Source organism: Cervus canadensis, chromosome 17 (assembly GCF_019320065.1).
Source record: "Cervus canadensis isolate Bull #8, Minnesota chromosome 17, ASM1932006v1, whole genome shotgun sequence".
NCBI classification, from domain to species: Eukaryota; Metazoa; Chordata; class Mammalia; order Artiodactyla; family Cervidae; genus Cervus; species Cervus canadensis.
The window spans coordinates 23,276,418-23,289,562 of record NC_057402.1 but is presented as its reverse complement, the minus strand read 5'-3'; the positions used below and the strand labels follow the sequence as shown (position 1 = coordinate 23,289,562).

The 13,145-nt window shown below is 49.6% G+C and overlaps 1 protein-coding gene across 1 annotated transcript; it reads right to left on the bottom strand.

Moving 5' to 3' along the window:
• Nucleotides 1–9,144: 9,144 nt before the first annotated feature.
• NFKBIA (NFKB inhibitor alpha) lies at nucleotides 9,145–12,697 on the bottom strand. Its single transcript, XM_043490313.1, has 6 exons — nucleotides 12,241–12,697; nucleotides 11,499–11,607; nucleotides 10,963–11,173; nucleotides 10,474–10,562; nucleotides 10,086–10,346; nucleotides 9,145–9,714 (listed from the first exon to the last, which is right to left on the bottom strand). Exons 1-6 carry the CDS (start codon nucleotides 12,465–12,467, stop codon nucleotides 9,667–9,669), a joined length of 945 nt encoding a protein of 314 aa, XP_043346248.1. The 5' UTR covers nucleotides 12,468–12,697; the 3' UTR covers nucleotides 9,145–9,666.
• Between the last annotated feature and the right edge of the window lie 448 nt (nucleotides 12,698–13,145).

Below are 13,145 nucleotides of genomic sequence, written 5' to 3'. Positions count from 1 at the left end.
CTGGATCTGGTTCAATGCTCTCAGGAACTTGCCTTGGCGTGGCGGTGGTCACTGAACCTCTGGGGGCTGCTCCTGTTACCTGTAGAAGGCCTGGGATGGTTGCTGGTGGTTTCTCACAGTTCTGAATTGAACTGATACTATTCAATGCCCCTTCCCCTGCTCCTTTTGTTCACCCTTTTCCTTCTTGAGGCCCTTGACATGCCTTTTTCCTCAGTACTAGGATTTTAAGGCATGCTCAACTAGGGGTTAATATTTTTGAGAACAAATTAAAAATGGGAATAGTTTTTTCTTTTCCTGATAATTAAAGTAATAAATGCACAAAGTAGAGAGTAAAAGAACTCTCTCTCTTGAAAGTTTTAAAGTGTGATAATGGCATTTGAGTTATACATTAAAAATACAGTATTTATCTTTCAGGGATAAATACTAAGATATTTAAGTATGGGCATATGATATGATGACTGGTGTTACTTCTAATGAGATGGAAGTAAGGAAATGGAGAGGTATAAATGAAAACAAAATTGCCCATGAGCTGATAACTGAAGCTAGAGATGAAAGTTCCTTTTAATATTCTACATTTGTATATATTTGAAATTCTCCATAATAAGTTACCAAAACCCCCTAAAAAACCCAACCACCCTAGAATCCAGCCCCCCTGGAGATAACCCCTATTAATTTCTTGGGACATTTGTCTCTCAGTTTTGACATCTGAACCCACTTCTTACGTTTGGGGGATGCCCTAAGTTGAAGCAAAAATGCCAGGCACTCACGTTCCCAGCCTCCCTTGCATGGGGGCATGACCAAGCCTCCAGCAATCACACCCTTCTGCCTAAACCTTGAATCACAGGCTAATAATAATGGGAGGGATTGTGTGGAATCCATTCCAGCCCGAGTGGAACAAGCCAGGCTGCAGTGGTGAGCTCACCAGCTCTTTTCTCTCGACTCTTCATACTGATGGATTTACTGTGCAAACTGCTCTGTAAGCTGTCTTTTTTTTTCTCTCTCTTCTACTTGATAGCATGTGGAAGTGTCTTTGTGAGTACACAGACCCCCTCCCTCCTTCATTTTTTTCAAACAGTTGATGCTGCTACGGGAGCAAGGGTTTCCTCTTCTTACATTTCCCACAAGTGGGGTGGCAGAGGGATAGGAAGGGTCGTCATAATAAAAGTTCACTTTCCTCTCAGTGAGGCAGGGTGGGGACTGGGACAGCCAGAGGGTGTGCCCGGTCAGCTGCCGCCCCTAATATGGGCTCCCGGCAAGGCCCCAGGAGAGGGGTATTCCTCACACTCTATGGGTAGTCTGTGCTCATACCCCGAGCAGCCGGCAGCCTGGCCCACTGCTGACCATGGGAGCAGAGGTGTCGCTTTCCATGGCTCCATGAGGCTGACAGAAATCAGGAGCCTCCAGCTCACCCCCAGGCCTGTGCCCACAAGAACTTTAGTTTCCCACTTCGGGTCAGGCACCTCACCCAAGGTGTCTCCTAGTCCAGCCCTGTGGCAGCTTTTGTGGGTCAGGTCTGCACTGAATGGGCTGTCCTCCCCATCAGGGGACCATGTCCCGAGGATGAGACGGGCTGGGTGAGGGTGGAGCCCTGGGGCAAGAGATGAGGTCAGGAAGGGCATGAGGGAAGACTGGATACCCCAGTTTGTCTTTGGAGGATCTGGTTCCTCAGGTCCTGGTTGACCCTTGAGAGGTGGAGGAAGGAGGGGTGCTGCTCAGAGGGGACGCCCTGCCGTAGGGAGGGTTGTCAAATGCCTCTCAATGCTGCTGATGTGAGTAGTCCTAATAGCAGGAGCTGTCAGCTACTGAGCCCCCGCAATGCATGGGGCCATTTTCCAAAGCTTTACGGACACCATTCGTGATGGTTAAGCATCACAGCAACTTTTTGAGGCAGCTGCATCACCCCGCTTTACGATGAGAAACAGAAGCAGAGAGGTTCAGCACTAACCCAGGGTCGTGCGATGGTGTAGACCCAGGGTGGGATCCAGGCTGGTCTGAACCTCAAACGGCTGGGCAGTCACTCTGGGGGTGGCCTCTGAGCTGACAGCCACCAAAGGTGGTGTCTGCTGGTCCTTTGAAAACTGGTCCTTGAAGCCCCCTTCCCCGGAGCCTCACAGGCGTTTGGTCACTGCACCCATGCCCTACCCCGAATCAGCTGGAAATGTGTTCTAAACTTAATCATAAATTGCTTTGGACAGGGTTTCCCAGGAGGTTCAGAGGAGGCAGAGCTTTCTCTCTCCTTCGCTGGTGGGTTCCTGCCATTTGCTCTCAAGAATCCTCCGGGGGCAGCCCCTGAGCTGGATCCGGTGTCTGGAGCCTCCCTGGCAGCTGGAGGCCTCTCACACTGAAGCCTGGCATGCCAAGACTGTGTCCACAGTTCTGGGTGAGTCTCCTATGTGCTGTCAGCTACTTTTCAAACACTCCTAGGAGGTACATTTCCAACTTTTCTGATAAGGAAATTCTCTAAAAGTACTAGTAACAAATAACTTCTCAGAGTTAATTGGGGCTTACGCAGCAGCAGCACGTGGCCGGCAGAGTTACTTGAGGTTAAACAGCAGCAGCAGTGGGCAAGGCCAGTGGTTGAGGATCTTCAAGTGTCTTCAGCAGATGAGGAGGCACCCGGACCAGCCTGACGAGAAAGAGCTTTGGAGGCAGAAGGGGTGAAGTTTGGGTCCCAGCACTGCCCCTCTTCTTGGTTGCATCACCTCAGACAAATTACTAAACTCTGAACCTCAGTTTCCTCATCTGCAAAATGGGGATAATAATTCTGCTGTCGCCCTCCTCCCTATAGTGATCACGAATGTAAAATGCCTGGCATATAAAGGCTGTTTGAGACATTATATCTATTATTATTAGTCAGCAGTAGCTGGATTACATAGGTACTTTGTAGTGGGGATTTGTGATTGTATCCAAGGCTTATCAATTATGGGTAAAGTGATGGAACATGTAAAACTTGTTGTTTGATTCCCCTCCACTTCCTCTGGGCTCCCTGGGTACAGTCTCCTCTGTAAACTCCCTATTGGCCCACCCCTAACACTCACCTGTCATTGTTTATAGATTCATGTCCTGGATTTTTAGTCTTTTTAATTTATCAAAATGTGTCTGTCATTGTCTTCATATTCCTCAGGACCTCTAGGCCTAATGGCGAATCAGTTGAGGCTGAAATTACCCGCTCCTGCCCCTAGTTTACTGTCTACATTAACATGACTTTTTTCTTCTGTTGTTCATTACAGTAAGTTTGCTATTCCAGGACACTCTTGCCCAGACAAATAAACTTGGTTCTTAAATTACAGAAATTTCCTGAAAGACCCATCAGGTCTTTAACAGGAAGCATTAACAGATAGTACATGCTGGAGATACTTCAAAACCCTCACCTCGAAATCCTCACCTTGCTGTTTTCAACCCCAAACTGCCATATCAGGAAGTTGCCCCCATCCTAGTCAAGGCTCTGAATGGAAAGATCTGTTTTAAGCCAGATTTGAAATTCTCATTGAGATATATATGCCCTTGCCTCTGCCCGCTCAGGGTGCAGTGGGAACACGGGTAGAGAGCCAAGTACAGAGGTTCCCTGGGGACACTGTTGCTGCATGCCTTGGGAAAGGCTGCATACACTCCATAGAGACCCTTCCCTGGTGAATTTGCCGGTGGGAGAGTCCTAGTTCTAGCCTCAAAGAGGTGCAGCTTTCTATTCCGTATGACTTGTTAATTACATGATATTTACATATCTATAGTTTAGACCTCACCAAGCCAGAGATTTACTCAGTGTTTTGTGGACAAGAACAACTGAGTTAATTGCAAATACACATAAAGGTTTTTGGAGCCCGAGCCCACTGGCTAGGCCCCGTGTGACGTGCCATGTGGCAATGTCCTGCCTGGACAGTTGCCTCCTAAGGATGGGTGTGGAAAGTTGTTCAAAGGAGAACTTTAAAAATCAGCTTAAAACTGAATCAACACTTGAGCATTTTACCTGAAAGAAGATCATTCACTGGTCTTTGAAAGTTGCATTTGCTTGTTTGTTTAGGGTTCCCCTGGAGATGAACATTAAAATACTGCAAAGTTTTTAAATGTCTGACCAAAATGTCTAATGTGGTGACTTTGGGTAGACCTGGCTTCAGTCGGGAGCAAACAGAGACCACATAACTGGAAACTCCTGGAAGGAGAGACATGCCTCATTTCCTTTTGTTTAGAATCATATGAAACTTGATACTGAACATCCAGAGGAGGTGAATTAGGATTCGGGTCCAAATCTGCCTCAGTCCCATGCGATTGTTTGGTTTACTGAGGTTTCCCAAGGTCTTACATCTTGTATGCTCTGCATTATGATGGAGTTTTTATCAGATAATCTTTCATTAAGCAGCCCATCGAAGTTCAAACCATCCTTAAGTAATATTTATCCAATTTTGAAAGGACAAAAGTAGCAAAGGTGTAAGAAACAAAATCAGAATTGATGACCTGAAGTCATTTAGTTAATAGGAATCTCCATGCATGTTGGGAGCTGCTCTATACCACAAGCTGGGAATGTGAACCCAGAGCCCACCCCAGCCTGGAGCTGCCATTTACTGGCTGTGTGACCTGAGCTGAGTTTCTTAACATGGCTGTGCCTTAGCTTCCTTTACAAAAAATATGAAAATAATAATAGTACCTACCTCACAGAGTGGTTTGAGGATCCCAGGACTTAACACTTATAAACCACTCAGAATAATGTCTGGCATAGAGCAAGTATTATGTACATGTGTAATATTGAATACATAAAAGTAAGTTTAGGGACTTCCTGGTGGTCCACTGGTTAGAACTCTGAGCTTCCACTGCAGAGGGCAGAGGGTACAAAATGAAAATATAGTAACTTAAAAGCTTTCCAAAAATTTATCTTCAAATGGCTAAATGTTTTCCATATAGATTATATTCAGTCAATTTCTGAAATTAGGAAACATGAAATGCTGGCAACATTTAAGGGGAAGTGATTCTTTAAGGTCTTCCCTGATGCATTTCAGTCAGTACTTGTTAAGGCTTCTCATGTGCCTTTTTTCTATTTTTTTGTTCCTTGTTTGCTTTTTTTCTTGTTAAGGTGTCTCATATTCTGATAAGGATATTGTGGGGACTTTGTCATAGGGAAGCCAACCCCTCTTCCCATCTTCTCAAAGGAGGCCTGGTCAGGGATACTCCCAACATGCTGTAGCAACCTCATGAAAGGGACAAATAACCTTCTTTTAAAGCCAGCTTTTCTTCTTTTTGGGCTTCCCTTGTGGCTCAGCTGGTAAAGAATCTGCCCACAATGCAGGAGATGTGGGTTTGATCCCTTGGTTGGGAAGATCCCCTGGAGAAGGGAAAGGCTACCCACTCCAGGGTTCTGGCCTAGAGAATTCCATGGACAGGGTCGCAAAGAGTCAAACACGACTGAGTGACTTTCACTTTCTTCTTCTTAATTAGTGAATTATTCTTCAAGTGCATTTCTTTCATGATTTTGTCCTTTTCTTAGACCTCAGGTGATCACACTTTTGGCCTTGCGTTGTATCAGCTGCTTTCCTTATTATTAATACACTTACCTGGTTTGATGGCAGGTTTTTTGGCCTTGGCCCCTATGTTAATGTCAGCCCTCAGGATCCAGCCCTTCTTTTCTAAAGACTCATATTGCCTGATGCCAGATCATCCTCAGGAGCAGCTGCAAAAACGCTTGTACAGGTTTGTCGGTGGTACCCAGGGGGATGGCCGAGAATGCTGGCTTTAATAAATAACCAACATAACATTGTATTCAGAATGTTCCTCAGAGTGTGGTCCCCAGGGCAGCAGCACAGGCCTTGTCTGGGGACTTGTTAGAAATGCAAGGGTCAGGCCAGCCTGGGACCAAAGGAGACAGAACCTGTGCTTCAATAAGATCCCCAGGGCACACAAGTGCACATTCGCGCGCACGTTGAGTTTGACAAGTGCTAGACTAAGGAAAGGGGCAACAGAGGATGAGATGATTGGGTGGCATCACCGACTCAATGGACATGAGTTTGAGCAAGCTCCGGGAGATGAAAGACCAGGAAGCCTGGCGTGCTGTAGTTCATGGGTTCACAAAGAGTTGGACATGACTGAGCGACTGATCAACAACAGACTAAGGCATGCATGTCATTTGTCATTCAATCCATTGCTTTCAGGCTCAGCTCTGGAAACTTAGAGCTCACAGAAATGCAAAAATGAATAGCATAGCGTGCTATGGATGCTTGGTTTAATCCCATCCCAGAAGTTAGTTTTGTTCTGAGCACAGCTTTGTTTCCTGTACGTGTTGAGAGGGGCCCACTGGTCACTTGGGATATAAGAGGATAGTTCTGGCCTGGGGAGCAGATAGCTAACTAGGGTGCAATCTCTTGGTCCGCCTCCCCTGCCACATTCTGCCCTGGGGGCCTCTGATCTGAGTTTACGTCACATTCTGTGCTCATCCTGTCATCCTCTCTTCTATGTACTATCTTTCTCTCCACCTGAGCAAGGAGCTCTTTGAGGCAGAGGCCATGACTGGTTCCTTTTTGTGTCTCTCGCACCTAGCACAGGGCCTGGAGAATAATAATGCTTCGTCATGCATTCCCTCTAGGAGGGAAACACACGGGCCATCCAGTTTCAGTTTCTGTGATGCTCCCTTAAAATGGGGAAATGAACTGGGATATTTTTGTCCAGGTCCCAGAGGCTGGGGAATGCTTCTCGGTTATGTTTCTGACTGCAGTTCCACTCTGACCTTTCTTGCCAAATGAAACTTCAACTTTACCTAGGGCGAGCTGATGAAAATCGGGAGGAGAGGGGGCGAAGCAAGTACATCTCACTGACTCAGTCCTAACTGTAAGGACTTAATCACTTCCAGTAGCAAATGAAGTTTCAATGCAAATGCCCCCCAGCACCCGGCCTTGACATCTCTAGGCCCCATGTGAAGGAAAGTCTTCAAATTGCTCAGACTGGAGTTTGTCCCATCTTTAAAGAAAAACCCTTCCTTCTGGAAATGACTTATCCTGAGGATGAGGCAGGCAGAAGGAATCAAGGAACTAAATTCAAGGAAGTTGCTGACATGATTTTTATTCTTCTCTCATACCACTTCCCTTCTCCCCAAGGCTCCTGTACTTCTACCTGTCTTGACAGGACCTTTGGCTTCTTGGAGAAAATCAGAGTGCATAGAAGTCTCCCAGTCTGTTGAACTGTTTTCTTTGAAAACTTGGGTTCTCATGTGCTTAGAAATTTGCAAGGGAGAAAGTCTAAGGAAGATTTTCCATGGATTAGAATGTTTCAGTTCTAAAATTTTTCTTTAGGGAACTCCAGGCTCTAGCCACCAACCAGTGGTTTGAAGGTAGGGTAGGTTTAAAAGAAAAAAAAAAAGAAAGAAAGGAGATGGAGAAACAGGAAGATGATCCAGAGAGGAAAGAAACTGAGGCCAGCTACTCCCAGGTTTATGCAGACAATGGAATCCACCCTGGGCATTAGGGTCCCGAAGAGCATAAAAATTGAATGAAGCCAAGAAGGTGGAAGGCTGGGCCCAATTGGGTCAGAAGAGGCCCCCTGTGCCGTGAGCCTGGAAGTCATGCCTCTACACATAAGCCCGTCCCCAGGGAGGCCGAGGAATGGTGGGCCACGTCTGTTGGTCCCATCTCTCCAACCCTCTAGTGTAGAACTGGAGTGACTTGTACACTCAACCATGGGGGACAAAGAGGCATGTCTGACTGAGACCCGCTAAGGGAATCATTCCAAAATTGGGAGCCAATTTCCAACCTTGGTTCTCTGAGATTGGAGGTGGATGTCCCTCCGCTACCCCTCTGACCGCTTGTGTGTGTCAGTGGAGGGCTGAACCTGACATTCGTGTGTTAGATCATGCAGCACCTGTGTTCAGGTGCTTTGAGAGGGACAAGGAGTTTCAGCGAGGGCCCTACAGCACCGAGAGGAGATGAGACAGGTAGAGGGGCCACCGCAGTGCTCAGCTCCAGAGGACTGAGGCTGCAGGAGGGGGATAGAGCCGGCTTTGACCACATGGTCGTCTACAGCAATACTCTTTACATATGAAAGATCCAGGAGGCATTGGCCCCTTTTTGGTCTAAGAAGAGGGTAATTATCATAGTCACTTGACTGTGACATCATTTATGGGTCAAGAAAAGGATAACATAAGGGGAGAATAAGCCGAAGTACATAAGTTGTATTGATTGATACACCATTCTGCATTTTATGCAATGCTATAAATTTTCCTTTACTTCTCTTTCTGTCTAGGCAAGAGATGCATTTTAGGGATAAAAACCTTGATAGCATCTAAACCTAAACTTCAAAAGTTACTGATTTCTTATGAAATCATCATCTTCTGTAGAATCATTCAGGAAAATCAGACTGAACTGATGAAAAGACCCAGACTTGGTCAGTTTTATCCTCCAGCTGCTAACAGTAAAATAGGCTGATTTGCAGGTGGATGGTGCTTAAAAGCTGTTAACCACTGAAGACAAGAGTGCATTAACTAAGTTAACCACCTGTCTGTCCTGAAAGGTGACCCCAAACAGGACATTCTCTGCGGACTTGTTCCTTTCCGTGTGAAATACAGGATGTTGTGCAACGGCTTGTATTTCTTCTTCAGCATAGGTGCCTGGCACTCTGCTATGATTTTTGTGCGGATAGTCTTGTGCAATCTTCAGATGGTCCAGTTTGTAAGCGAGGAAAGAAAGGCCCAGAGGTGGGCACCTGCTAACACACGTTAGCGCTGTCCTATTCCTAAGCCCCCGTCCTCATGAACTTCTGATACAGGAGATCTTTCCCAGCTCTAGAAAATGTAAATTCCGCATACTCCTCTTGGCCAAAATAATTTCCTAAAGCGGAAGGAAGGTCCTGGAATAGCTTAAACCAAGAAGATGAAAGCAGGCGACAATGAAGAGCCTTCCAGCTGTAGGCCAAACAGCCTGCCCGCCCCAAGCCTGAGACTGGTGTTTCCTATCACCTTACAACAGCCTCCCTCCCACGCGCCGGGCCGGGGCTGCCTGCAAAGCCCAGCGGGGAGGCTGGTGTCGACAGTGTGAGAAGCTGCTCTGTGAGAGGGTTCCGTGGCTGTGGTGAGTTCTCCCACATGCTCTCCACCTCCGCCTCCGCCTCCGCCCGGGGACTGAATGACTCTGCGTAGGAGACCCACAGCAGCCCCAAGAAAATGAGCAGGATGACTCTGTTTGTAAAAATCTGTTTAATAAATATACATCTTCAAAGTACCAAAATAATTACCAACAAAATACACTATGTGCAGTATTTACAGGAGGGGAACACACACCTTGACAGGTAGTGACTTTTAACCCCACCCCCCCGACCGGTTTAACAAGACACCTGATGGTTATACGTCACTCAACTGGCCCAGCCACAGAATCCACGGTGATTCAACCAACTAGCACAATAAATAAGAGTCCTCTCATCAAATTTTGAATAACCTTCCCTCCGAAACCCCACCAAAGGTGACATTTAAAAGAGCTTATCTCTGAATTCCAATCATCTTTCTTGCCCCCTCTTCCAGAGTTCACAAAAAAGACAAACTGAGGGCTAATCCAGAGTCAAATGTTCCAGACCAGGCAGTGTGGTTATAAGTACACCCCTCCCCTTTTTTTTTTTTTTCTTTTTTCTTTTTTTTTTAGAAAAATAAAACTCTCTGTTTGTACAAATATACAAGTCCATGTTCTTTTAGCTTCTTTCTGAAGCTCATAACGTCAGACGCTGGCCTCCAAGCACACAGTCATCGTAGGGAAGCTAAAAAGAGAAAAAAGGCAGGTTAAACTCACAGGGCTTTGCCAAGGGTGCTGGGATGATGGGGAGGGCTGCTACTGGAAATAACTCAAGTATTCTTAGACTCCATTCTCTATACCCTGAATGTAAATGAACTTCCTGGGCTGAGGGAGTTTTCCTTTAAGGATTCTCTCCTTTAAGAAGAGCGGGGGAAAGAAAAAAACAACAACAAAGACAGGCTCTTGGGATCCTGCTTACACATACTCAAGTTTGAGAGGCTCATTACATTGAGACCCTCAGGATAAGGAGGAACTCTAGGAGCCTTAAAAGGGGGAGGGAGAATGGCCTCTCCTCGTCCTTTCTGCAGAGCCACGACCAAGTTAATCGGGACTCACCTCGTCCTCGGTGAACTCTGACTCGGTGTCATAGCTCTCCTCATCCTCACTCTCTGGCAGCGTCTGCAGGTTCTCTAGGGTCAGCTGGCCCAGCTGCTGCTGTATCCGCGTGCTGGGGCGGCCCCACGTGAGCTGGTACGGTGAGTAGCCCTGGTAGGTGACCCTGTTGACATCGGCCCCACACTTCAACAGGAGTGACACCAGGTCGGGGTTCTGCAGGTCCACTGCCAGATGGAGGGCAGTTCGGCCATTGCAGGGCTCCTGGAACCATAAGGAATTCGAGATGCTTACGGCTGAGTTTGGACGTTCTGCTTGCAACAAAAGCCCGTGACTGTATTGAGGACCAGGCTGGCCTGATGCACTCCATTCGAAGGTGTGAGGCACTCACCTGAGCGTTGACATCAGCGCCCAAGGACACCAACAGCTCCACGATGCCCAGGTAGCCATGAATAGAGGCCAAGTGCAGACACGTGTGGCCTAGAAGACCAAAAGTAAGACAGTATTATAACCACTTGTTTCAACACTCCTCAAGCAGAAGCTTTCACCAATTCTTTTTTTTCTTAATTTATTATTTTCCATTGAAGGATAATTACAGTATTGTATTGGTTTCTGCCATACATCAACATGGATCAGCCATAGGTATACATATTCCTATACCTATGTCCCTATTCTTTTAAGGGACACATTCTTCTTAATTTGAAGAGCCCAGAACCTGGGTTCTGAATTGACTTTAGAAAGGCATCAACTAGGCCTTTATACATGCTTTCTCCATCTTTCACACGTTGAGAGCTTAGGCCTTGCCTGGACTCCTTAAGTCAGCCTGCCTCCCCCTTGTCCACCTCACTTGCCCTCTGATGGGCAGCGCAGCAGGACTTACCATTGTAGTTGGTGGCCTGCAGGATGGAGTGAAGGTGCTGGGTCCCCCGGGGCTGAGTCAGGACTCCCACGCTGGCCAGGCAGCCCTGCTCACAGGCAAGGTGTAGGGGGGTATTTCCTCGAAAGTCTCGGAGCTCAGGATCACAGCCAGCTTCCAGAAGTGCCTCAGCGATTTCTGGCTGGTTAGTGATCACAGCCAAGTGGAGTGGCGTCTACAAACAGAAGAAGGGACAGAAAGGATGAGCCATGGATCCAACCCACCGTCTGTGTTCCCTTGAACCCCAGGGATGTCCTGGTTGTGGGTGCTGCTTTTCCCAGGCGCATACCAGGGGCAAGGCAAAATAGCAGAGGCCCCAGATGGGCTTCATAAAGGCCTCCCCAAATCAATGGAATTTTCTGTTCTAGAATACTGGCTGACACAGGTGTAAAAGATCAGGGCAGATAATGACCAAAGCTTTGTTAATTTAGAAATCATGTGCAAGACCCGGCGTCAGGGGTCAGAGCGGTAGAGAGGTGCGCGGCGGGAGGGCAGCGTACCTGCTGCAGGTTGTTCTGGAAGTTGAGGAAGGCCAGGTCTCCCTTCACTTGGCGGACCACTTCCATGGTCAGCGCCTTCTCTTCGTGGATGATGGCCAAGTGCAGGAACCTGAGGGGAAGAGAGGGAAAACCCCCAGGGCTGGTGAGTGCACTGCGTGGGGCCCGGGGAGGCGCGGCCCGCGGGGGATTGCGCAAGGCCGGGGTTTCTGGAGGCCGAGGCCGCGGTGTTTTCCGCGAGGTTATTATGAGCTGAGTGTTCCTGGCAGGCGCCCAGGGACTTTCCGGGCCCCCCCCGCGCTCGGCGGCGGGCGCCGGCCAGACCGCCCCGCCCTCTCGCCGGGCCGGAACGCCCTGTACTTCCCCTCCCGGCCGCGAGGCGCCCGCCAGCGGGGCAGAAACTCCCGCCCCTCCTTATGCAAGCGGGGACTTCGCGTCCCCGCCGCCGCCCCGCCTCCGACCGAGGGGACCCGCACGGGGGGGGCGGGTGTGTGCGGGGGGTGCGCGCGGCTGCAAAGCAGAGCCGCGGGACCACGGCCCCGGGAACCAGCCCCGACCCCGGGCCCCCGCGACCCCCGCCCCCGGCCCCCGCCATCCCCCGGCCGCCGCGCGCAGCCGTGCACCTTTGCACGGCCTCGGAGTCGGTGCACAAACCCCGGTGCGCGGCCGCCGCGCAGGCCCCGCGCCTGGGGCTGCAAGCCCGGCGCCCCCACCCGGCCCCGCCGCCCGGGCCCGCGACACTTACGAGTCTCCGTCCTCCGTGAGCTGCTGTTTCCAGGGCTCGGCGCCGCGCGGCGCCTCCTGCGGCTCCAGGCGGATCTCTCGCAGTTCCTTCACCATCTGCTCGTACTCCTCGTCCTTCATGGAGTCCAGGCCGCTGTCGTGGCGGTCGTCCAGCAGCCGCTCCTTCTTGAGCGCGTCCCGGGGGCCCTCCATGGCCCAATCTTGGCCGGGCTCGGCAGGCTGGAACATGGCGCGGTGAAGGCTCGGGCGCTGCTCCCCAGGTGCACGGGCCGCGGGCTGCGCTGCGCGCTGGCTGCTCTCGGAGTGGCGGGCGGGCGGGACGACGGGCTAGGACTGTTGTGGGCTCGGCAGCGCCGCCGCGGCGCCCTATAAACGCTGGCAGGGGATTTCTCCGGGGCGGGGTCAGGCGCGGGGAATTTCCAAGCCAGTCAGACCAGAAAAGAGAACTGGCCTCGTCCTCTGCTAGGGGGAAAAAGAAGCCTAAACCCCGCGCCCGGGTTCATCAGAGAAACTCCCTGTGATGAGCCACTGGGGTCATGTACAGGGAACTTTTTGATGAACGCTGAGTGGCTGGAAAGTCCTCCTGACCGGGCCCCCTCCCGGGGTACTTCCCTGCAACCTGCACGCAGTAATCCTGGCCCTCTGCAAGAAGCTCTCTTTCCCTGGGTTTTCCCTATATGATCGATTTGATTTAGGGTCGTCAGCTGCTGAGATCCCAAAGACGCAAGCCTGCAGTCTGGTTCTTCACTGGGGTTTACCGACCTGCAGGTCTTTTCCGGTTTTTTTTTTTTTTTTTTTAAATCTTTTGAAAGCACGAGTGGAAATGTTGGCCGGGTGTAGGGATTCACTTCCCCAAAGCTCTCTGCGGGGAGGATGCACTGGTCGGGGGAAGGTCGTCGGCTGCCT